General features: G+C 37.2%; 1 protein-coding gene across 2 annotated transcripts in view; it reads right to left on the minus strand.

The window, feature by feature from the left end:
* CHM (CHM Rab escort protein) overlaps positions 1 to 25,944 on the minus strand; it is a 201,709-nt gene that overhangs the window by 141,125 nt on the left and 34,640 nt on the right. For both annotated transcript variants that reach the window (XM_027086060.1, XM_027086061.1), the window contains exons 3-4: positions 6,066 to 6,138; positions 3,624 to 3,748 (exon numbers count right to left, since the gene is read on the minus strand). In XM_027086060.1, coding sequence (XP_026941861.1) covers positions 3,624 to 3,748; positions 6,066 to 6,138 — 198 coding nt within the window. The remainder of the gene's footprint in view (positions 1 to 3,623; positions 3,749 to 6,065; positions 6,139 to 25,944) is intronic.

Genomic DNA, 25,944 nt, shown 5'->3' on the forward strand with positions numbered 1-25,944 from the left:
CACACACACACACACACTATATCCATAAAATGTAACAGTAACATCAATAACACATATGTAAACAGCAATAACAACAAAAAGCCAGGAACCTGCACCATATTCTTCATTACATATTTACAAAAGGGGATTCACAAGGAATTTTGTGATGTATCCCACAAGAACGTCGAGGATCTACTACATAGTGATATCCTTTCTTAGGGAGAAAATGAGGGAATTTTCTAAGAGCACCAAAAGTAATCTTTTAAAATGATAAAATTTTTATTTTAATCAGTTTTGTTTTTTTGGTTTTTTTTGGCTGTGTTGGGTCTTTGTTGCTGTGCGCCGACTTTCTCTAGTTGCGGCCAGCGGGGGCTACACTTCGATGCTGTGCGCGAGCTTCTCATTGAGGTGGCTTCTCTTTGTTGCTGAGCACAGGCTCTAGGTGCATGGGCTTCAGTAGTTGTGGCACGTGGGCTCAGCAGTTGTGGCTCTAGAGCACTGGCTCAGTAGTTGTGGCGCATGGGCTTAGTTGCTCTGCAGCATGTGGGATCTTCCCAGACCAGGGCTCGAAACCGCATCCCCTGCATTGGCAGGTGGATTCTTAACCACTGTGCCACCAGGGAAGCCCTCTAATCAGTTTTAATATTCATCTTTCTAAAGTGTATTTCAAATACCCCCACCTTTTCAAGTGGAGTAGAGAGAACATAATTTAACTTTTTCCTGAAGACATCGGGATAGAATTATGATCATCAATTGTTATACTGTGCTATAATACAGTGATGTCTTTGAGGGATCCTGATTCAAAGCCATTTGCCCCTACACTAAATGGCCCAAAGCCTGCTCTCAGCTTGCTGATTCTGTCTACTTTTCCTCTGTTACTCTATCAACTAACACATAAAACAGCAGCATGTTGGAGCCCATAGGGACTTCTGAGATGACCTAGTCCAAGAGGACATCTTTTGCTCAGTATCATACAGTAAGTTGAATCATAAAAGCAGGAGTATAACCCTGGTCTCAGTGTGGTTCTCAGTGTGCCTGCCTCCAGCAGACACCCCTTTCCTATTTGCCGCTTTAAACTACTATAGTAGGAAAACCAGAAAATAGGGTTGTCAGAAATATGTATTCAACAAGGATTCTGATTTAAGCCAGTGGGTCCTGGGTGATGAATTCTCATATAAAGTAAATCTCTGTGACAGGTATTTTGGCCCTAGCCCTTTTCATATAATGCCAAGTTTGTGGTCATGATCCAAAAGGTTAAGGATGCCATAGTCTGGCTGGGGCTAAGAAAGGTACTGTTATTCCTGTTTACTCATGTTTGTAGCACTTATTATAGACAAGTAGATTTTCTGTACATTCCCCCACTGGATGCTCTCAGGGCTCATCCTGCTTACTATGGCATTAATAACTAGCTACCCTTTCCAAGTAAATGAAGACATATAGAACATTATCCCAGTTCACCTCTTGTTCCAACCTCTAATGGGCAATGAAAATATACAGCAGAGTCCTACTTCTCTGTTTTAAAACAAACCTTCCACCACCAATCTTTTATCACTTTGAGAAGTTCCAAAAATGAAACTGTAGAGATCAGAAATAAAAAACGAGATGATTTCCTCTGCACTCAAAATGTGTCATTTCAGTCACCAGAAACCATAAACACTAATTGTCATGAAGCATAGAGAAATCAAAGGCCTTGAAATAGCAAAAGTACCTCTCAAAGGGCCTGAGTGTGACTGTCACTATATTCTAGTCAAGTAGTATTCATGGACACACAAGAAAGTTACCAAATATTTATTCCTGGTTTCATTAAAGCGTATGAATTTTCACTTGAGATCACCTTCTGTTCTAGATCTGTCTACGCTGGGTCTAAACAATATCAGAGAGTTATACCTTTCCATACTGAATGCCATTTAGCATTATGCAAATTATAATCTGTATCTGATATTTCAAAGGCTGTCCTTTTGCAGAAAATCATAGAAAATTAACTATGTATTAATGGCAGAAAATGCTAGTCACCTGACAGATATGAATATAGGTTAAGAAATCAACCACAGGTTCCCCAACTTTTCACGGGCTCAGGTCACGCTTACCACTGTACCACAGCAAGGATATGTATGATGACAGTACACGTCCTGAAAAATTTCTAGTATCTTGGATTTTAAGTTTTAATTACTATTAAAGAGCTTGACAGTCTGATTTCTAAAACCCTCAACTCCATAACTCCATAACAGTTGAACTGAACTATGTGATTGTTACCTTTCAGCCCATCAACCATGTCATCTGAAAAAATAAACTATTCCAATTGTTTTAAAACAATGAATTCTTTCACTCAGAAGGAGACACTGAAAACATTACTTTCCCCCCACTTCTCTCTTGATTTACAAAAATATGCCCCCAGATGTCATGGCCACTCAATTTGATTTCTTTAATTCAAAATTATAATTTTCCATTTTGCTACACTGACTGTTATCTAAGAGTTAGAAGAACACTGAATTAGGATTATAAAACCCTGGGCTTTAATCTTGGACTCTACCACTATCTAGCTTAGGTATGGCCTTGATATTTATCAAGCTATGTGACCTTCAGCAAATTAAACTCTTTGAGCTCCACTGAGGACTCTGTGAAAAATCTAATACTATGTGCTCTATCCTAGCACAGGACCATTGTAAGGATCAAATAAGATAATGTATTTAAAAGAGCTCACGGGACTTCCCTGGAGGTCCAGTGGTTAAGACTCCGTGCTTCCACTGCAAGGGGTGTGGGTTCGATCCCTGGTCTGGGAACTAAGATCCCACATACCACGCAGTGCGGCCAAAAAAATTTTTTTTAATAAAAAGTAAAAATAAAAGAGCTCAGTAAATTATAAGTCATTAATATATTATCTAAACAGAGAAAACTGAAAGTTTTATTTTTTTCTTCCACAACTGAAAGTTTTGTTTTTCTTCCACAAAAGTTTTATTGTGATATAATTGACATAACGGCACTGTATAAGTTTAAGGCATACAGCATAATGATTTGATTTACATACATCATGAAGTGATTATCACAATAAGTTTAGTGAACATTCATCATCTCATACAGATACAAAATTAAAGAAATAGAAAAAATATTTTTCCTTGTGATGAGAACTCTTAGGATTGACTCTTAACAACTTGCGTATATAACACACAGCAGTGTTCATTATATTAATCATGTTGTACATGACATCCCTAGTACTTATTTATCTTATAACTGGAAGTTTGTAACTTTTGACTGCCTTCATCCAATCCTCCCCGCACCCTGCCACCACCACCACCACCCCCCACCCCCGTCTCTGGTAACCACAAATCTGATCTCTTTTTCTATGAGTTTGTTGGTTTTTGAAGTTTAATTGCGACAACACTGATGGACCTAGAAGGTATTATGCTAAATAAAATAAGTCAGATAAAGACGAGTACTACATGGTATCGCTTATATGTGGAATCTAAAAAATAATACAAATGAACAAACCTAACAAAACTAATGTTACATTTTAAAAAATGCAAACCAGCATATCAAGTAGACTTGTAGCAACCAGTGCCATATAAATTCTTACTGCTGGCTTCTTCTGAAGACATGTGAATAAGAAGTCATGAACATAGTTTATTGTAAATAAATAATTTTCATACCTGGCATAACAAAACACTTCCACATGTTGAATGGTTTTGTCCTTCCTGCTAAGAGCAATAGCTTCTTCATTTTCAAGGATCTTCTCTTGCCACAGTGGGCATTCATTTACAATATCACTGTTTTCCTAAACAATATACAGATGAGAAATTGTAATTAAATTGGGTACTCTGAACCTCTACTTTTCTGATAAAATTTATACCTTTCTAAATTCATGCTTTGCCTCTCATCACATCAAAAGGCACATATTACTTATTAATAATAAAGTTTTACATTTTGTTGTTAAAAAAGCAGGCCCAAAATTACTTCATTCTGCTTACTTTCAGATTTTTGAAGGTTGGTCATTAGCTGTGTCAAATTTTGATTATATGTAAAAGTATTTTTGAAAAGTACTCAGCCCAATATAACTAAGGACTTTATAATAATCAACCTGAATATTTTATATTTAGAAATACAATAAAAACAAGAATGTATAACAAAGTATATAAACTCTCACTAAGGACTGAAAGTGGTTCTTTAAGTTTTTCAATAATTCCTAATTATATTTTATGGAGAAAGTTATATGATACAATATTTGAATACAGGGGATTTTTGAAGATGTCAAGATAAACCTTTTCCAAAGGTCAAGGATCAATTTTTAATCTGTTTAAAATTTTAATCCACTGTTACCCATCTCTCAGAGAGAAAAATTTTTTAACGTATTATATATACTCAACAAACTAGTAGTGAAATATAACTACAGTAGCCTTTGTTTTAAGTAAATTCACCTCAGAAAATTTCTAAAGTTACAGATTTCATAAAGTAGGGCAATAATTATTTTTAAAAGGCTGCACTGTCCTGAATTTAATATTTTAAGCTGAAGAAAAGTAGTGGCAGATGGCCCTTATTATCAAGTGTAATTATTAGACAGCATTAAACATCCCAACATAAATAGAAGAGGAGGTGAAGTACAGGAACTTTGAACATATAGACAGGGGTTAACAGCCTGAAAAAAGAACTATGGACCAGGGACAGAGAGTGAAGGGAAAAAGGATATGGTGACAGAGTCAAGATGTTGGAGTAAAAGAAGCATTAAAATAAAAGGAACATCTACAAAAATATTTTGTTTTAATAAATCTAACCCATTACCAAAGTTTATTTTTTAAAAATCCCTTCACTCACCAAAAATTTTCCATTCAGACAATTAGGGTATTTTTGTTGCTGTTGTTCTGAGAATCTAGACTAAATTTTTGCATGGAAGTACTGAATATGACTCAACATGAGGTGATCCTCACACACACTTCCCAAGGATAAGGTTCAAAAAAGGGTTTCTGATCAACATAAAATATTTGAGGCATATTCATTTAAACAGTTAAATGAATCTATTTATAACATTTACTTTCTTGATTCATACATAGTTTGAGTCATTACATGAAATGTTACTTTACAAATATTGCTTGTTTCTCCACACTCTCATTTCATACAATAATAAGATTCAAACTGAATCTTCAGTGTATCTTCAATGTCAATGTCTTTGTCATCACTACACTTTTTGAGTCATATATACCATTAAATCAATCAAGAAAACTAAAATGCTTAGCTTGGTACATGGTAAGTGCTTAGTTAAGTCTTAGCTATATTATTCTTAGTTAACTGAATACAATTTTCTAGAGTCTATCATCCTCCTTTCCCAAATGTCTGAACCCTTTTGAGATACAGCAGTTTCTGATTCTATGTATGATGCTCTCAGTAGGAATTCCATTTCAAGCCACATGCACCATTTACATAAAATTAGGACAGTTTTTTTAATGTCTCATAAAAACTGGTAAACTGCATGACAATCAACTCCCCGTGTTAAACGTACGCTGTAAATGATCTCTAAAAACTTCTTTACAATGATATCCAACAGTTGTAGTAGTGAGATCCTACCCTTAGGGAAAAAAATTACTAAATTTATATTGTTTCTTTCCTTGCATTTTGTTTTTACTGTCAGGTATGATTCTGTCAGCTGACTTCTATAAATATGTAAAACCACCAATGACTGAGATCATTTCAAATTAATGTATCTTCCCCAAACACTTAGGTTTTTTTCCAAAACATACTAACTGAAAGAACAACTAGTAATATGTGAGATTTTATAAGGACTGAAATATTTTTTCTGAAAGACTGGGAGAAAAAAAATCTTGCCTGATATTTGGGCGTACAGAGTAATTAGCAAACGGTATGAAACATATATGATTTATTCTTCAGCCAATGTTATCTGTTTATACTTAAAAAGTGAAATCTATATTTTAGAGGTATTGGAAAAATATTAGCTGAAAAGGTGACTGCACAGTTTTTGTTAAATAAGTAAATAAGTTATCAATCCTATATTACAGAGGAAACTTAGTGTCTTCTTCAATGCAGGGTTATTACGTGACACAAAATATAACCTAGTAGATTAAAAAATCAGATAAGAACTTTACCTGGTGTTCCTTTAGCCAGGACAACAGTCCTGAAAAGCTAAAACTGGCCCAGTTTCCTCCATAGTAGCTTCTTCTGTAACAATAAAAAATAAGAGTAAAGAAAAGGGTATAAAAAAATCAAGTCACTGATCTTCATCCCATGTCATTTTCAACATTGCTACCCCAGAGTTCAAAAGCACACATAATAGGGATGCTGAGATTAGAGGAGACAGTAGAACAAAATAAATAGAAGTGGGCCTTTCAGATCTCAAAGTCAACTTTTCATTGTATAAGGAGTTAAAAGATCGCTTTGGCCTCCTTAGAGCTTTCAGCACTGATCAAGTGCCACTGGATCATGTGATTGTGAACATCCTGATATGGTCACTGAGCAGTACATTTGTTTTAACATAAACAAATCTCACTCCTGGGTTAATAAAAATGGCTGGGAAGAAAATCTTGGTAGATCTCAAAGAAAGCCACTGGAAAAAACTGCTAAGTTTTCCACAAGCAGTAAATATCCACTGCTAGCACCGCCACCAAACCCATCTCCCATGCCTAAATAAATTTTGTATATACACATATATAATTGGCTACTCGAGATCTGCTGGAAGGCCCTGTGCCATTCTAAGCCTTCAGGGCCACAAATAAAAGTAGATCCTGGGACACAGTCATTCACATCAAGACTTCTGTGATAAGTATAACAACAACAATATTTCCACTGGTAACTGGGTAAACTATTCTTCACTCCACAGTCCTGTGAAGATCACTCCATTTTAGAGAACCCAGAGGTCTCCTAGCTAGGATCAGGTAAACCTTGTAGACACTGGACTTCTGATTAACTTCTGTAAGTAGCAGACTTTTGGCAACCAGAACTCTCAGCACTACACACAGGGCTTCCCAATCCTTGCAAAACTCATCACGTTATACTGATTCTTTGTATGATGAGCCCCAAAGTACACTCAAACCCACCTACAATATCTACTTTAATTCTGAGAGATTCTTGGTTTTGTTTACATTTTTGCTTCTCTGTATCCTTCTCTAATGAAATAAAAATCTATAAAAGGTCTTTTTTAAACAAAAACTAAAACCTTTAAGATGATATCTAAAATTACTCATCCATAATGCTACTGGATATCCTCTAAAAATTCTGATAGATTTCTCCTCAATCAACTCTTGGTTGGTCTCAAGAACAGTCAGTTTTTAGGCTCAAATATTTTACCAAAAATCACTGCTTGCTCTAACAGAGAAAATGGTTAAACTGAACACCTTTGAAAGTAGGTCTATTAATACAGATCACTACTTTACTTATAATCTGATAATTCTCTTGGGGATGATGCAAATTCCTACACTATCCAGTTCTCTACAGAGCTTTAAAATTTAGGAAAAATTTCAGCTATACTAACAATTCTAGGTGTTGGAATCAAGGAAGCCTAGAAGCTATGATCCCTTGGATCAGAGACAACAGTGGAAGGAGAAGGTGGGTAATAGCCAGTATAGAGAAGGAGGGAAAAGAGAGGGATGTTAGAGTTTTCCCATAGCAAATTTATACTCTCCTCTCCCTTGCCTGAGAATAATACACTTCTGCCATCCCTTCCCATCCTCTAAATATATCACTCAACAAAACTATAAAATATCCTAAGTGTTGAAAAAAATAACCCTGAAGCAGTGATAAAAACCACTGTCTTTAAATTTTTTGTTGAGATATTTAGATTTCTTTTAAGCCACCATAAGGTCCTAAATGAGAAGCTCTGACTACTGGGTGAAAGCTTCAAGACCTAAGTAAAATTTTTTAAGGGCTACATCAATTTATAACTAGTAAATATATATCAGAAATCTGACAATCAGGGTAGACAAAGACTTCTCAGACAGGACACAGAAAGCAATAAAAACTATCGATAGATGGGGGAATTGGGAAGATGGCAGAAGAGTAAGACACAGAGATCACCTTCCTCCCCACAGATACACCAGAAATACATCTACACGTGGAACAATTTCTACAGAACACCTACTGAACGCTGGCAGAAGACCTCAGACCTCCCAAAACACAAGAAACTCCCCACGTACCTGGGTAGGGCAAAAGAAAAAAGAAAAAACTGAGACAAAAGAATAGGGACGGCACCTGCACCAGTGGGAGGGAGCTGTGAAGGAGGAAAGGATTCCACACACTAGGAAGCCCCTTCGGGGGCGGAGACTGCGGGTGGCGCAGGGGGAGAAGCTTCGGAGGCGCGGAGGAGAACACAGCAACAGGGGTGTGGAGGGCAAAGCGGCGAGATTCCCGCACAGAGGATCAGTGCGGACCGGCACTCACCAGTCCGAGAGGCTGGTCCGCTCGCCAACTGGGGCGGGCGGGGCTGGGGCCTGAGGCTCCAGCTTTGGTCAGAGCGCAGGGAAAGGACTGCAGTTGGCGGTGTGAACACAGCCTGCAGGGGGTTAGTGCACCTCGGCTAGCCAAGAGGAAGTCCGGGAAAAAGTCTGGACCTGCCTAAGAGGCAAGAGACCTTTTCTTCCCTCTTTGTTTCCTGATGCGTGAGGAGAGGGGATTAAGAGTGCTGCTTAAAGGAGCTAGAGTTGGGCGCGAGCTGCGACTAACAGCGTGGACCCCAGAGACGGGCATGAGAGGCTAAGGCTGCTGCTGCTGCCACCAAGAAGCCTGTGTGTGAGCACAGGTCACTCTCCACACCTCCGCTCCGGGAACTTCTGCAGCCTGCCACTGCCAGGGGCCAGCGATCCTGGGACAACTTCCACGGGACACCACACGGCGCTCCTCCGGCTGCTGCAACATCACACCGGCCTCTGCCGCCATAGGCTCGCCCCGCACTCCGTGCCCCTCCCTCCCCTCCCCGGCCTGAGTGAGCCAGAGTCCCTGAAGCAGCAGATACTTTAACCCCATCCTATCTGAGCGAAGAACAGACGCCCTCTGGCGACGTACATGCAGAGGCAGGGCCAAATCCAAAGCTGAGCCCCCGGAGCTGTACTAACGAAGAAGAAAAAGGGAAATCTCTCCCAGCAGCCTCAGAAGCAGCAGATGAAAGGTCCACAATCAACTTCACGTACCCTGCATCTGTGGAATACATGAATAAACAACGAATCATCCCAAATTGAGGAGGTGGAATTTGAGAGCAAGATTTACTATTTTTGCCCCTTTTCCTCTTTCTGTGAGTGTGTATGTGTATACTTCTGTGTGACATTTTGTCTGTATAGCTTTGCTGTCACCATTTGTCCTAGGGTTCTATCCGTCCGTTTTTTTTTTCTTTTTTAAAAAACTATCTTAATTATTTTAATAACTATTTTATTTTCTTACTTTATGCTATTTTATCCTCTTTCCTTTCTTTCTTTTCTTTCCTTCTTCCTTCCTTCCTTACTTCCTTGCTTTCTCTCTTTCTCCCTTTTCTTTCTTTTCCTTTTCTTTTTCTTTCTTTCTTTCTCTCTCTCTCTTTCTCCCCTTCCTTCCTTCCTTCCTTCCTCCCTCCCTCCCTCCTTTGTTTCCTTCTTGCTTTTTCTTTCTTTCTTTCTTTCTTTCTACATTTTCTCCCTTTTATTCTGAGACATGTGGATGAAAGGCTCGTGGTGCTGCAGACAGGAGTCAGTGCTGTGCCTCTCAGGTGGGAGAGCCAACTTCAGGACACTGGTCCACAAGAGACCTCCCAGCTCCACAGAATAACAAATGGCAAAAATCTCCCACAGATCTCCATCTCAACACCAGCACCCAGCTTCACTCAACGACCAGCAAGCTACAGAACTGGACACCCTATGCCAAACAACTAGCAAGACAGGAACACAACCCCACCCATTAGCAGAGAGGCTGCATAAAATCATAATAAGTCCACAGACACCCCAAAACACACCACCAGACGTGGACTGCACACAAGAAAGACAATATCCAGCCGCATCCACCAGAACACAGGTACTAGTCCCCTCCACCAGAAAGCCTACACAACCCACTGAAACATTAGCCACTGGGGACAGACACCAAAAACAACGGGAACTACGAACCTGCAGCCTGCAAAAAGGAGACCCAAAACACAGTAAGATAAGCAAAATGAGAAGACAGAAAATCACACAGCCGATGAAGGAGCAAGATAAAAACCCACCAGACCTAACAAATGAAGAGGAAATAGGCAGTCTACCTAAAAAAGAAGTCAGAATAATGATAGTAAAGACGACCCAAAATCTTGGAAATAGAATAGACAAAACGCCAAAAACATGTAACAAGGACCTAGAAGTAAAGATGAAACTACCAACGATGAACAACACAATAAATGAAATTAAAAATACTGTAGAAGGATTCAATAGCAGAATAACTGAGCCAGAAAAACGGATAAGTGACCCGGAAGATAAACTAGTGGAAATAACTACTGCAGGGAAGAATAAAGAAAAAACAATGAAAATAACTGAGGACAGTCTCAGAGACCTCTGGGACAACATTAAACACACCAACATTCGAATTATAGGGGTTCTAGAAGAAGAAGAGAAAAAGAAAGGGACTGAGAAAATACTTGAAGAGGTTATAGTTGAAAACTTCCATATATGGGAAAGGAAATAGTTAATCAAGTCCAGGAAGCACAGAGAGTCCCATACAGGATAAATCCAAGGAGAAACACGGCAAGACACATATTAATCAAATTGTCAAAAATTAAATACAAAGAAAACATATTAAAAGCAGCAAGGGAAAAAGAACAAATAACACACAAGGGAATCCCGATAAGGTTAAGAGCTGATCTTTCAGCAGAATCTCTGCAAGCCAGAAGGGACTGACAGGACATATTTAAAGTGATGAAGGAGAAAAACCTGCAATCAAGATTACTCTACCCAGCAAGGATCTCATTCTGATTTGTGGGAGAAATTAAAACCTTTACAGACAAGCTAAAGCTGAGAGAGTTCAGCAGCACAAAACCAGCTTTATAAAAATGCTAAACGACCTTCTCAAGGCAAGAAACACAGGAGAAGAAAAAGACCTACAATAACAAACCGAAAACAATTAAAATGGGAATAGGAACATACATATCGATAATTACCTTAAAGTAAATGGATTAAATGCTCCCACCAAAAGACACAGACTGGCTGAATGGATATAAAAACAAGACGCATATATATGCTGTCTACAAGAGACCCACTTCAGACCTAGAATCACATACAGACTGAAAGTGAGAGGATGGAAAAAGATATTCCATGCAAATGGAAACCAAAAGAAAGATGGAGTAGTAATTCTCATATCAGACAAAATAGACTTTAAAATAAAGACTATAAGAAGAGACAAAGATACATATATAACGATCAAGGGATCGATCCAAGAAGAAGATATAACAATTGTAAATATTTATGCACCCAACATAGGAGCACCTCAATACATAACGCAAATACAAACAGCCATAAAAGGGGAAATTGAAAGTAACATATTCATAGTAGGGGACATTAACACCCCACTTTCACCCATGGACAGATCATCCAAAATGAAAATAAATAAGGAAACACAAGCTTTAAATGATACATTAAACAAGATGAACTTAATTGATATTTATAGGACATTACATCCAAAAATAAGAGAATACACATTTTTCTCAAGTGCTCATGGAACATTCTCCAGGATAGAGCATACCTTGGGTCACAAATCAAGCCTTGGTAAATTTAATAAAAATGAAATTGTATCAAGTATCTTTTCTGACCACAACGCTATGAGACTAGACATCAATTACAGGAGAAGACCTGTAAAAAACACAAACACATGGAGATTAAACAATACACTACTTAATAACGAAGTGATCACTGAAGAAGTCAAAGAGGAAATAAAAAAAAAAAAACCTAGAAACAAATCACAATGAAGACACAACGACCCAAAACCTATGGGACGTAGCAAAAGCAGTTCTAAGAGGGAAGTTTATAGCAATACAATCCCACTTTATGAAACAGGAAACATCTCGTATAAACAACCTAAACTTGCACATAAAGCAGTTAGAGAAAAAAGAACAAAAGAACCCCAAAGATAGCAGAAGTAAAGTAATCATAAAGATCAGATCAGAAATAAATGAAAAAGAAATGAAGGAAACGATAGCAAAGATCAATAAACCTAAAAGCTGGTTCTTTGAGAAGATAAACAAAATAGATAAACCATTAGCCAGATTCATCAAGAAAAAAAGGGAGAAGACTGAAATCAATACAATTAGAAATGAAAAAGGAGAGGTAACACTGACACTGCAGAAATACAAAAGATCATGAGAGATTACTACAAGCAATTCTATGCCAATAAAACGGACAACCTGGAAGAAATGGACAAATTCGTAGAAATGCACAACCTCCAAGACTGAATCAGGAAGAAATAGAAAATATGAACAGACCAATAACAAGCACTGAAATTGAAACTGTGATTAAAAATCTTCCAACAAACAAAAGCCCAGGACCAGATCACTTGACAGGCGAATTCTATCAAACATTTAGAAAAGAGCTAACAGCTATCCTTCTCATACTCTTCCAAAATATAGCAGAGGGAGGAACACTCCCAAACTCATTCTACAAGGCCACCATCACCTTGATACCAAAACCAGACAAGGATGTCACAAAGAAAGAAAACTACAGGCCAATATCACTGATGAACATAGATGCAAAAATCCTCAACAAAATACTAGCAAACAGAATCCAACAGCACATTAACAGGATCATACACCATGATCAAGTGGGGTTTATTCCAGGAATGCAAGGATTCTTCAATATACGCAAGTCAATCAACGTGATACACCATATTAACAAATTGAAGGAAAAAACCATGATCATCGCAATAGATGCAGAGAAAGCTTTCAACAAAATTCAACACCCATTTATGATAAAAACAAAACCTGCAGAAAGTAGGCACAGAGGGAACTTTCCTCAACAAAATAAAGGCCATATATGACAAACCCAGCCAACATCATCCTCAATGGTGAAAAAACTGAAAGCATTTCCACTAAGATCAGGAATAAGACATGGTTGCCCACTCTCACCACTCTTATTCAACATAGTTTTGGAAGTTTCAGTCACAGCAATCAGAGAACAAAATGAAATAAAAGGAATCCAAAGCGGAAAAGAAGAAGTAAAGCTGTCACTGTTTGCAGATGACATGATACTATACATAGAGAATCCTAAAGATGCTAGCAGAAATTAATGCACAGAAATCTCTGGCATTCCTATACACTAATGATGAAAAATCTGAAAGTGAAATAAAGAAAACACTCCCATTTACCATTGCAGCCAAAAGAATAAAATATCTAGGAATAAACCTACCTAAGGAGACAAAAGACCTGTATGCAGAAAATTATAAGACACTGATGAAAGAAATTAAAGATGATACAAATAGATGGAGAGATATACCACATTCTTGGATTGGAAGAATCAACATTGTGAAAACGACTCTACTACCCAAAGCAATCCACAGATTCAATGCAATCCCTATCAAACTACCACTGGCATTTTTCACAGAATTAGAACAAAAAATTTCACAATTTGTATGGAAACGCGAAAGACTCTGAATAGTCAAAGCAATCTTGAGAACGAAAAATGGAGCTGGAGGAATCAGGCTCCCTGACTTCAGACTATACTACAAAGCTACAGTAATCAACACAGTATGGTACTGCCACAAAAACAGACAGATAGATCAATGGAACAGGATAGAAAGCCCAGAGATAAACCCACACACATATGGTCACCTCATCTTTGATAAAGGAGGCAAGAATATACAGTAGAGAAAAGACAGCCTCTTCAATAAGTGGTGCCGGGATAACTGGACAGCTATGTGTGTAAGAATGAAATTAGAACACTCCGTAACACCATACACAAAAATAAGCTCAAAATGGATTAGAGACCTAAATGTAAGGCCAGAAACTATCAAACTCTTCGAGGAAAACATAGGCAGAACACTATGACATAAATCACAGCAAGATCCTTTTTGACCCACCTCCCAGAGAAACGGAAACAAAACCAAAAATAAACAAATGGGACCTAATGAAACTCAAAGCTTTTGCACAGCAAAGGAAACCATAAACAAGACCAAAAGAAAACCCTCAGAATGGGAGAAAATATTTGCAAATGAAGCAACTGAAAAAGGATTAATCTCCAAAATTTACAAGCAGTTCATGCAGCTCAATAACAAAAAACCAAACAACCCAATCCAAAAATGGGCAGAAGACCTAAATAGACATTTCTCCAAAGAAGATATACAGACTGCCAACAAACACATGAAAGAATGCTCAACATCATTAATCATTAGAGAAATGCAAATCAAAACTACAATGAGATGTCATCTCACACCAGTCAGAATGGCCATCATCAAAAAATCTAGAAAGAATAAATGCTGGAGAGGGTGTGGAGAAAAGGGAACACTCTTGCACTGCTGGTGGGAATGTGAATTGGTACAGCCACTATGGAGAACAGTACGGAGGTTCCTTAAAAAACTACAAATAGAACTACCATACGACCCAGCAATCCCACTATTGGGCATATACCCTGACAAAACCATAATTCAAAAAGAGTCATGTACCAAAATGTTCATTGCAGCTCTATTTACAATAGCCCGGAGATGGAAACAACCTAAGTGCCCATCATCGGATGAATGGATAAAGAAGATGTGGCACATATATACAATGGAATATTACTCAGCCATAAAACGAAACGAAATTGAGCTATTTGTAATGAGGTGGATGGACCTAGTGTCTGTCATACAGAGTGAAGTAAGTCAGATAGAGAAAGACAAATACCGTATGCTAACACATATATATAGAATTTAGCAAAAAGAAATGTCATTAAGAACCTAGGGGTAAGACAGGAATAAAGACACAGACTTACTAGAGAATGGACTTGAGGATATGGGGAGGGGGAAGAGTAAGCTGTGAAAAAGCGAGAGAGAGGCATGGACATATACACTACCAAATGTAAAATAGATAGCTAGTGGGAAGCAGCCGTATAGCACAAGGAGATCAGCTTGGTGCTTTGTGACCACCTAGAGGGGTGGGATAGGGAGGGTGGGAGGGAGGGAGATGCAAGAGGGATGAGAGATGGGAACATATATGTATGTATAACTGATTCACCTTGTTATAAAGCAGAAACTAGCACACTGTTGTAAAGCAATTATACTCCAATAAAGATGTAAATTAATTAATTAATTGATTGATTAAATTTAAAAAAGAACAATGTACATACCTTAACTGAACAGTATTTTATTGCTAAACACTGCTAATCATCATTTGAGCTTTCAGCATGTCACAATCTTTTGGCTGTCATAACATCAAAGATCACTGATCACAGATCACCGTAACAAATACAGTAATGATGAAAAAGTTTGAAATACTGTGAGAATTGCCAAAATGTGACACAGAGACACCAAGTGAGCCAATGCTGTTGGAAAAATGGCACCAATGGGCTTGCTTGACACAGGATTGTCACACACCTTCAGTTTGTAAAAAACACAGTATCTGTGAAAGCGAAGTGCAATAAAACAAGGTCTGCCTGTAGTATTTTAGACAGCATGAGATTTACAGCAAGAAAAACCTTAAGCCTCCGTGCACTCTTGCCAGCTTTTTGATCTTGGCCAGTTACTCTACAGAGCTTGGAATACTGCCTGGGGTGTAGGAAGTACTGTGCAGTGTTAGCTATTAATGTCATTATTTCCAAATAATAGTATTTATTGGATCAATTACTCCTGGGAAATGCCACACTCTAGAATGGCATTCAAGGACTTCTGGAAAAAAAAAAAATCTATCGATAAACTAGAATTCATCAAAATGAAAAACCTTTCCACAAAATACGTCATTTTAAAAAATGAATGGGCTAGGCAAAGTAGGAGAAATATTCACAAAACATATCTGACAAAGGACTGGTATCCAGGATATAAAGAACTCTTTCAACTTAAAAATAAGACAAATATGCAAATTTTAAAGTGGGCAAAGGGTTTGAACAGACATTTCACAAAGGAAGATAGATGTGGTTAATGAACATATGAAAAGGTGCTCAACATCATTAGTCATTGGGTAAATATACATCAAAATAAGCATTAAAAATGAACATGAGATACCACTACACATACACCAGAATAGTTAAAATGAAAAAGACTTACAAGACCAGGTGTTGGTGTGGATGGCCAGAATGCTCACACATTTTGGTGGGAATAAAAAATGATACAAATACTTTGGAAAACCGTCAGGCAGTTTCTTACAAAACTAAACATATACCAACCCTGTGACCCAGTAATTCCATTCCTAGGTATTTACACACAACGAAAGCATATGTTCACAAAAGAGCTGTACAAGTTTTTTCATAGCATCTTTATTCATCAATAGCTCCAAACTGGTAATGATTCAAATATCCATCAATAGGAGACTACATAAATAAGCTGTGGTATATCCATATGATGGATACTATTCAGTAATGAAAAGGAATAAACTACTGATACAAATATAACAACGTCAATGAATTTCAAAAAACGTTATGCTAAGTGAAAGAAGTTTTGTTCCAAAAGAGTGCACTCTCCATGATTCCTTTTATATGAAGCTCTGGAACAAGCTAAATTAATTGATCTGTGGTGAAAAACATCCTAAGAATGGTTGCCTTTGAGGGTGGGAATGAGGGCAGGAATTGACTTTGAAGGGGCGTGAGGAAACTTTCTGGAGCGATGGCAATGTTCTTTATCTTGATAAGGTTCTTAGTTACACAAGTGTATGCATTTGCTAAAACTTATTAAGTGGTACACTTAAGATCTGTGCATTTGCTTGCAATTTTATCTCAAAAAAAAGAACCATAAATAACTAGTTAATGATATGAAGTGTTCCAGACTGAAGGTACTGGACGTGTACAACTTACTCTGAAATGCATAAAACAGTAAGATGGAATGACAGATGGATAGAAAAATCAGTAAATGTATAATTATATAATAAAGCAAATACAGCAAAATGTTAGTGGTAGAATCTAGGTAGGGGAAACACAGCTGTTCACAGTGCAATTTTCTCAACTTTTCTGTGTATGTTTGAAAATTATCATAATAAAATTTTAGAAAAACAAAAGTAATCTAACGTGAGTTTTCAAACACTGACCACAATGTGCCAATTTCCAAGATATTTTCTGCTATTATTAAAAGTCTTAAAAAGCTCTAAGAAGGGCCATCTTTCTGTTTCTTTCCATTATTAAATGACCTGAGGTCAGTTCATGGTCAAATTCTATTTTTCTCCCCTATACTTGGTCATATGGTTTTTGACAGAGCTAACTGGTTCTAGTATTTTTCCATGCAGCTCCTATTTTCAACTTTTCCTGTTGATGTGCTCTTAACATCAGCATCTGGTGATCTCATCCAATTATGTATGTAAAAGGTGAAACATGGTTTTCATTACTGTGGTCTTTCTGACAAAAGAGGGTAACATAATTATTAATAAACTCACTATAAAACCAAAGCAGATTTTGACTAAATTCATTTTGGTATTTGCATGGTTCTAAATATTGTTTACAATACCCTAAAGAAAAAGCCAAAGAATTTAGGTGTCAAAATCATGACAAAAAGAAAAATAAAAAATCAATACAACATTGTAATATGCTCTCTAGAACATTATTGCAAATATTTTCTTAAATTTTATCTTTAAAGATATAGCTTCAGAATTCTGACATTCAAATTCAATTATAAAATACTATTTCTACAGTCCTTAAAACTGTTTCTGTAATGAATAACAAGGCTAAGTTACTGGTTTTGTTTTTAAAACCATAGATACAATTTATTTTAAGGACAAAGTGAGAACTTCCTGACTGAGGAAAAAGGGGAATGGAACATTTTCTGCCAATTTTGTGTCACATCTGTCTCTGTACATCAAGTAAAGGAAAAAGTAGTTTATGATGAAGGACGACGTTTATCTCTATTGCCAGGAACACTATTTTATATGATGAAAAAGACTTCCTTAAAACTAGAGTTTATCTGTGAAACTAGAGAGTGAGTATTCACAGTACTTAAACAGCAAACATAAAACTATTATCTAAAGCCCTCTCAAGTTTCATGATGGAAAAGTGACCTATAATTTTCAGCTAGAACAGTAAAAATCACAAACAGACATTTTTATTTTCAAAGGCAGAAAAGCCCAGTTATCACAATACTGAGGTACAGCTTTGCATTGTGTGAAATATTGACTTTACAATTGTAGAAAACATGGTTTTAATCTTTCTAAAGTTTCATAAAGCTTACTCAAAGTACCACCTACGTTTTTCCAGACACACAAAGGAAATGAGTTACACAACTGTCTTCATTAACACCAACCAGTAAAACAGAAAAAATAGTATAAAAGAGTAACAAGAGATTTCTCGTCGTTTACAGTGTTTAACGTTAAAGCAACATCACTTTGCTTAATGTCTACTAACAGAAAAGAAATACATTACAGGTAGACATAAAGAAAGTTGAACTGTAAGAGAAGGCAGAGGATTAAACCTATTAATTAGAGCCTATTAATTAAATCCTAACAATTTTCTTTTCTATTGTGCATCATAATTACAAATCAGTATTGAATATTTAGCAACAGCCATAGTTACATGATGCTAAACTACATCCTGTATTGGGAAATGGCTTCTGTAAACAAGGACAAGAACATTGACAAAAGATAGAGCTACTGACATTCAGGCACATTCATCTGGGAACCATTTTAATTATTAGGAAACTGAGGAGTTGGAAATGTTTTCAGGAAGGTAGCAGATGGAGGGCAAACCTGCGCAACAGAAAAGAGAAGCAGCTTAGCCTAAACTCTAGATGCCCCTATTCTATATTCACTGCTCCTAAATTCCTTTTCCTAGGATAGTAGTAATACCACCTTCCACTGACAGCATCTTTCATTTTCAAAATCGTTTTCACAACTATTTTCTCATGGATTCTCCCAACAATCTTGTGAGGCAGATAAGGCTGTTATTTTACAGATGAAGACACTGAAAACAGTCTATGTAGAGATTAAGTCAGTTCAGGGCCACACAGCTACAACTGGCAGGACTGCCACTGAAACTTAGCTTTCCAAACCCTAATCCTGTCCACTGCAACATAAACAATCCCAAACATCTAAGCTGGCTAGCAACATTTAGACCATAGGATATTGTAATGGTTGCTGTGGTTTAATGAAGCCAAACACTTAGATATCAAATAGCACCTGGACCCAATTACTAAATTCACCTTTTCCAAACTGTATCCCATCAATAACATGGGCTGTTAACAGGGATTCCAAGAAAAAAGTTACAATGACAAAATAAATTTGGAACATGCTATGTTTAAAAGAGTAAAACCACCAGAAAATGGTTTATTTATGGCAGACCTTCTCAGCACCATTAAATATGTTAATGTCTGTTCTCTCCAAGAAGGAATAAATTCAGTTAACCAATGAGCATTTTTTTTTTGAAATAGCATTTGGTTCAACAACGTATTTTGAGAAATGCTGGCTTAATTCATGTTAAGGGGAAGAAGAAAAATAGGTACTATATATGTTGAGCTTGTCATTTTCCATTCACTATCTCATTTAATCTTGACAAGAATCCTGAGAGATCGGTGCTATAATTATCCCCATTTTAAAATTAGAAGAAAAAAGAAAAAAACCAACCATGAAGTTGAGTATCTTGTTTTAACTCACTCAGCTAGGAAATGGCAGAGCCGGCCCTTAATTAAGCCCAGGACATATCAGGCCCCCAAGCCTATGCTCTTTCCACTATATGAAACACTGCCTGCTATAATCTACAAGACTGGAATACTTAAAATTATAAACATAAGCACATAATACAAATCTTGGAATCTGACTTACTATGAGTAAAGGCAATGGGATCTATTGATATTTACAGACATTAGATGGGATGAAGTCTAATTTTTGTTTTGTTTCTCCAACTCATCTGGATAATGAAAATGGAATAATAACTTCATGACTACATCTACTCTAATGCCAAACCTGGAGGGACTATTCATTTCTAGGACCTAAATTACAATCAATTTTATTACATATCTCATATTTAATGTGCACAAATATCTTTCTGTATATGATAGGAGTAGGAAAATAATAGTGTGGCATGTCTACTTGTATCAATTTGCCAGCTATACACCATGCACACTGAAAGAGGCTCTATTCTATTTAAATTTGGTTGTAGTATTACAAAGAACCATGACATGTTTCTGTCTTCCTTGTTGACAAATAACAGAACAGCTTAGGGAATATAATAGAGTTACCCCCTACACAAATTCTCATTTACTAAAAGCTCCATATACTTGATACACAAGAAAGTCAAGCTCCTTTCACCATACCCTCATTCTAAGATCAAGGAAGGTCAGCCTCCTTGGTAGAGTACGCAGATGCAGTTCTAATATTAGAGAGGAAGACCAAACCCTTACTTGGTTTTTAGAATCCTATAAAGCTATAGGAAGCTGCTTTGGCAATCAGTTCAGTCTGCCAGAACGAAATGGCAGGCTGTGTTCCCAGTCATTAGGGCTGGAGAAGAGACCTTCCTATCTTTAGAGTTATTAGTCATTCCACACTAGTCCACCCATTCAAATCCATTTTTAGACAGGTAGACGAGTGGGTAATGTACAAAGGTTGCCCTCAATTCTTGTCTTCCTCTATGATCTCATCTATTCCTACTGACTCAATCATCACTTCTCTACCAATGACTCACAAATTGCCATCTCCAATCTGGGCCCTCTGGGGAGAGCTCCAGACTCATAGCTATTGATATTTCTGTACTGAAAATACATATCATGAGTCATTAGCTTACTGGACATCTCCCTCCACTAAATATCCCAGATTAATTTTAAGCTCTACAGGTCCAAAAGGCAAATTTATTAACTGTCCCCCACCCAAAATTTGGTTTTCCTCTTGGTTTCCCCATTTCAATAAATGCCAACACGATTCTCACAGCTGCCAATGCTAGAAAATCTTGAACTCACTCATCATCCCTTCCTCATTTGTCAATTCTAGTTAATTCCTCAAACCCCTTCTATCTTTGGATCCTTACCACTGCTGCCTTATTTCAGGCCCTCTCTCTTATCCCATTTTTTTTTTCATTAGCCTCCTCAAAGGTTTCCCTGCCTCTAGTTTCTTCCCTTCCAACCCAACCTTCACATTACTGCCATTGTGATCAGGTCTTGGCAGAACACATTATGTCATTCCCTGGCATTAAGATGTTTAATGGTTTACTAATGCCTCTAGAGTAGAGTCCAAAATCCTTGGCATCGCTCTAAGAACCTTCAAAACTTACTTCCAACTTACTGTCCAGCTTTATCTCTAGACATCACTCTTCTCTGCCATGCATCCAATGCATTAGCCACAACCACAGTTAACACTGCCTGAGTGAGTCAAGTGCCTGCATGTCTCTCTGCTTTTATTAATGCTATATCCTATACCCAAGGTTATTCCATCACAAAACTAATGGTGGAACTAGTCAAACCAGTCGGAACTACTCAAAACCAGTATCATTTTCCCTGTGAAGGCTTCAGCTCTCCAATATATAAATAAAACTGATCTTTGTGCTTCTAGAGCTCTGCACATACTTCTGTAAGAGCTGTCATACTGTCTTTTTTTTTTTTTGCGGTACACGGGCCTCTCACCGCTGCGCCCCACCCCGCTGCGGAGCACAGGCTCCGGACGCGCAGGCCCAGCGGCCATGGCCCATAGGCCCAGCCGCTCCGCGGCACGCGGGATCTTCCCGGACCGGGGCACGAACCCGCGTTCCCTGCATCGGCAGGCGGACTCTCAACCACTGTGCCACCAGGGAAGCCCCATACTGTCTTTTTTTAATGTGAAAAAAGAAATTCACATTTATTTACAGGTATAACAATTCATGCATTGATAGAGAGGTAGTAATATGATTGCTTTACTGTAGCCCAGTATAACCGATATGATTGCTTCATGGTAGCCTAGCCTATACACTAATGAATGAATCATTATACAATTTTTATATTGTCTTGTAATTAGACTGCATGAGTGTTTCCTCTGACTAGGCCAGGAGAAACTTAAGGGCAATAACAGCAGTTTGGTCATCTTGGAACCCTTAATGCATGGTCATAATTGTTAACTAAGAGGAGTAAATGCATGGCTATTAATCAAGGCTTCAGGATCATATGGACCTGGGTTCAAACCCCAGCTGTGCCTCTTACTAGCTGTGTGACCTCAGCCAATAACCTTACAGTTACTCTTTAAAAGCCTCGATTTATCTTAAATATAGGAATGAAAGCACTTAAAGCAGTGCCTAGCACATAGTAAGTTATCATTCTCCCCCTCCCATGCCAAGTGTAGACACAGAACACACCCACAGGAGTCTCCAGTGCCCTTTCCATTGACAATTACCAGAGTCCAGTGCCAGCCAGGCATAGCTAGGTTCACTGACAACCCTGAGAAGGAAGAAGAGAGAGAGACAAGAATGGGGACTGCTGAGAGAACAACAGAGCTGACAAGTCAAAGGATTGAAGATTGTTGACCCCCTCTCCCTTTTTCCCTATCCTCTACTTCATAGTCACAGCTCCTAAAATTTACCCTTGCTTTGCCATGGAAAGGCAAATCAAACTCTAGTTTCATTAATGGGGAAAAAAAGAGAAATCAGAGTGATAAGAAAAAGCTTTAAGCTTGATTGCTGTCGATCACTCTGCTTCCAGCTGTCAAGCTGATTAATAGTCTTCAAAGCTCCAAGGAGCTGGTAAGAACAGTTGCCATTTCAAAGTAAAAACAAAACCCACAAAACCCTCCTTTTCGAAGGAGAAGGAGGGTGAATGATAAAGAAATTGCTCAAGAGGAAGAAGGTTGGGGGGGCAAGGAGAGGTAGTGAAAAATGCATATGTACATTCAATTATCTTTGCCTGTAGTTTTCTGGTCTGTGTGAAAGCTATCCTCATTCAAACCCACTGAATAAAACAAGTAAAAGTTAGTAATATCTAGAGAGATGCTGATATATCATGATTTCTGCAAAGAGCTATCTCAATCAATCTAGCCTCTGTTTGAGCTCTATAGGAAAAAAAGCCTCCTTATGCAAGAATTGTCATTTGCAAATGAAGCTCCTGTCATACAGATTTCAGTGAACTAAAGATAAAATGACATTTCTGTCTCAAAACCATAAAAATTCACAAGTTGCTTCCAAGGATTTTTTTTTCCCCCACACTGCCCTCCAAAATAAAGACTGAACATATTCCCAGTGATTCCAAAGTAAAAGCCTTTTAGTGAACCTGGTACATATGACTGTCAGACCTTGCTGGCCACACCTCAATTTTTTACATGTATCCCACTGGTCCCTCACAGGGACTCTTCAAGGTAGGTGGTACGCTACGCCAATTTTACAGTTGAAGAAAACAACATAAGTCACATAACTAATCAGTGACAGAGTAACAGCCTGAATTGGGTCTCTTGATCATCAAACCCAGGATTTGTTTGTCTTCCAACCCTACAGCTTATCTTAGTGAAAGAGCATAGGCGTTGCAGTCTAATGGACCTGGCTTTAAATCCTGGTTCGTCCCCTTAATAGAAATGTGACATTGGACAAGTTATTTCAATTCTCTGAGTTTGTTTCCTCATCTGCAGAAGGAGAGAATTTATACTTCTTTTAGAGAAATATAATAAAAATTAAATAGCTTAATATTTGTAAAGTACCTAACACAGTACTGAGCAAATATTCAGTAAATGGTAGCTATTATTATTACATCACGTTGTTTGTAACAGCATACACCATCCTGAATACTAGATTATGTTAAGCAACTGAAAACTACTTTCATTCATAAATTAGTGCCACAGACCTCAGGAAATGTCTTTAACATGGGGGAACAGAGAAAGGGAAAAGCTAGGGTAACACTTCCTTCTTTGATATATTTTTCTCATCCTTACAGGAGACACAGCGAGGTTTTCTTCCTTTCATCTAGGTAACAGAAGGTAAAAAAAAAAATTTTTCTTCTAAGTGAGGTTACATTTCTTTTACTTCCCTATCCTTTTATGGTAGTCTTAAATCTAAAACCTTTCAAATACTTATCTTTGAGCTACCTTATTGACATATGTGCAAGTATTCCAGTATAAGAGAAACAGCCATGTTGTTTTATTTTTGCATTAAAAAAAACATAAACAGACCTGAATTTTCACAAACTAAAACCACTAAAAAGAAACTTTACAATAGGATTAGCTGTTGAATCAATACTGGTTCCTTTTTTTAGGAGCCAATAATCATTGGACATCTGAACAGATTATTTTTGTTCTTTCACTGCAGAAGCAAGGCATCAGACTGAAATTTTTCACACAATTCCACGTATTAATTTCCAGGGCAGAAAAACATCATAAAATTCATTTGACACACAACTGCAGATGCAATTTCTGAGGTGACTCAATGAGGTAGAGTTCTATTAAGCCACACAAAAATAATGCCTCTAATAAGAAATCACTTTAACTCTTTCTATAAAAGGAAAATGATGCTAGTTCTCAAAGATCCTTATAGTCCCATATCCATGGTGAGAAGTCAATAAGAAGTTATTGTAACCACTCCCATTCAAGCCACCCTCCTACCACCAAATCTAAATAATACCCCCATTACTCTCTTAGAGCACTACCCTTTTTTCCTTCATAAGCACAATTTATAATATAAAATTTAAGCATGTTTAATGTCTATTTCCCCCTACTAGGGTCCAAGGTCATCATGAGGGCAGGAGTCATGATCTGTTTTGTTGTTCACCTCTCAATACTCGGGGACTAGCAATACCCATAATCTCATCTGGTTTTACAACTGGTTTCTAATCATAATGTATACATTTCTTCAGAAGTGAGAATTCTTGGCAAATTTTAGTGTCTCCCACCTCAGTGCCAAAACATAAAGATGAAAAATGATATAGAGGAAAAGGGGATGTCAAAATAATGTCAAATCAATGGTGGAGAAACAGTGAACCCAGAAAGTGTCCTTTGAAATCCTGGTCAACCATAGCTCTACAACTCTCAAGAAACTTACTGGGATGAATTTTCCTAATACAATCCTATATGATCTCATCTAGTTTTGATCAACTATTTATCTGTGTAAAAAATTGTTTTTTCCACTATTAGTACCATAACATAATATTACTAAATAATATCCTTAAATGTGAAAAGAATGTGCAAACAGACATGATGATGAGACACCGTTATGGCATATTTTCACCTCATCAATTCAATTCATTTTATCCTTTCACTCATGCATTCATCCATTCTCATAAAACTATCTTTAATTCCACCAGATAGAATACACCACACCAACAGTGGTCTCTCGGGAGTGGTATGTGGGCAGAATGACATGTATATTTTTACGTATATGTGCATGTAATATACAGACATATACATTGCTTAAATTTTTATGATGAACATATGAATATTTTTGATTAAAGGCAAAAAGTTTTTTCAAACAAACAAAAACAGAAAACCAGAGACAAAATAATTGTTTACTTCTCTTTATCACAATTCCTAAATAATTCTTAACTAAACACAGTTGCTAAATAAAAAACAAAAATGTTGTTTGTCAGACCAAAGAGAAATCTAGCCCAGAAACTGATAGACATGTAATGGTGACATCAGTTCCTAACCCCACAAGATAATACTATTTAGATTAATATCCTTCTTTGGTCAAACTATTAAAGTATAACAATGTTTTCAACTTTTAGAAATAATAATATGGTTATTACATAAGACTAAAACATCAACAGCTGTATCTGTGACTTTCATTTGGGTTGACATCATAAATCCACTAAATACTTAACAGAATCGGATGTAAAGACCAAACACTGAATACTCGTTTTTAAAAAAGACTCTAAGAAATCATGAATTTGGATTAATTCAGTGAGGTAACATCATCATTTTCAATTTATTTAGTTTATTTTCTCTTTGAAGCAGTTACAGTAGAAAGTAAAGACTTATAGGAAACAAAATAAAACTAAACAATGACATATATGATTAGAAGAAAAGAC

Source organism: Aethalodelphis obliquidens, unplaced genomic scaffold (genome assembly GCF_003676395.1).
Source record: "Aethalodelphis obliquidens isolate GAN/ISIS:26980383/991018 unplaced genomic scaffold, ASM367639v1 scaffold54, whole genome shotgun sequence".
Lineage (NCBI taxonomy): Eukaryota > Metazoa > Chordata > Mammalia > Artiodactyla > Delphinidae > Aethalodelphis > Aethalodelphis obliquidens.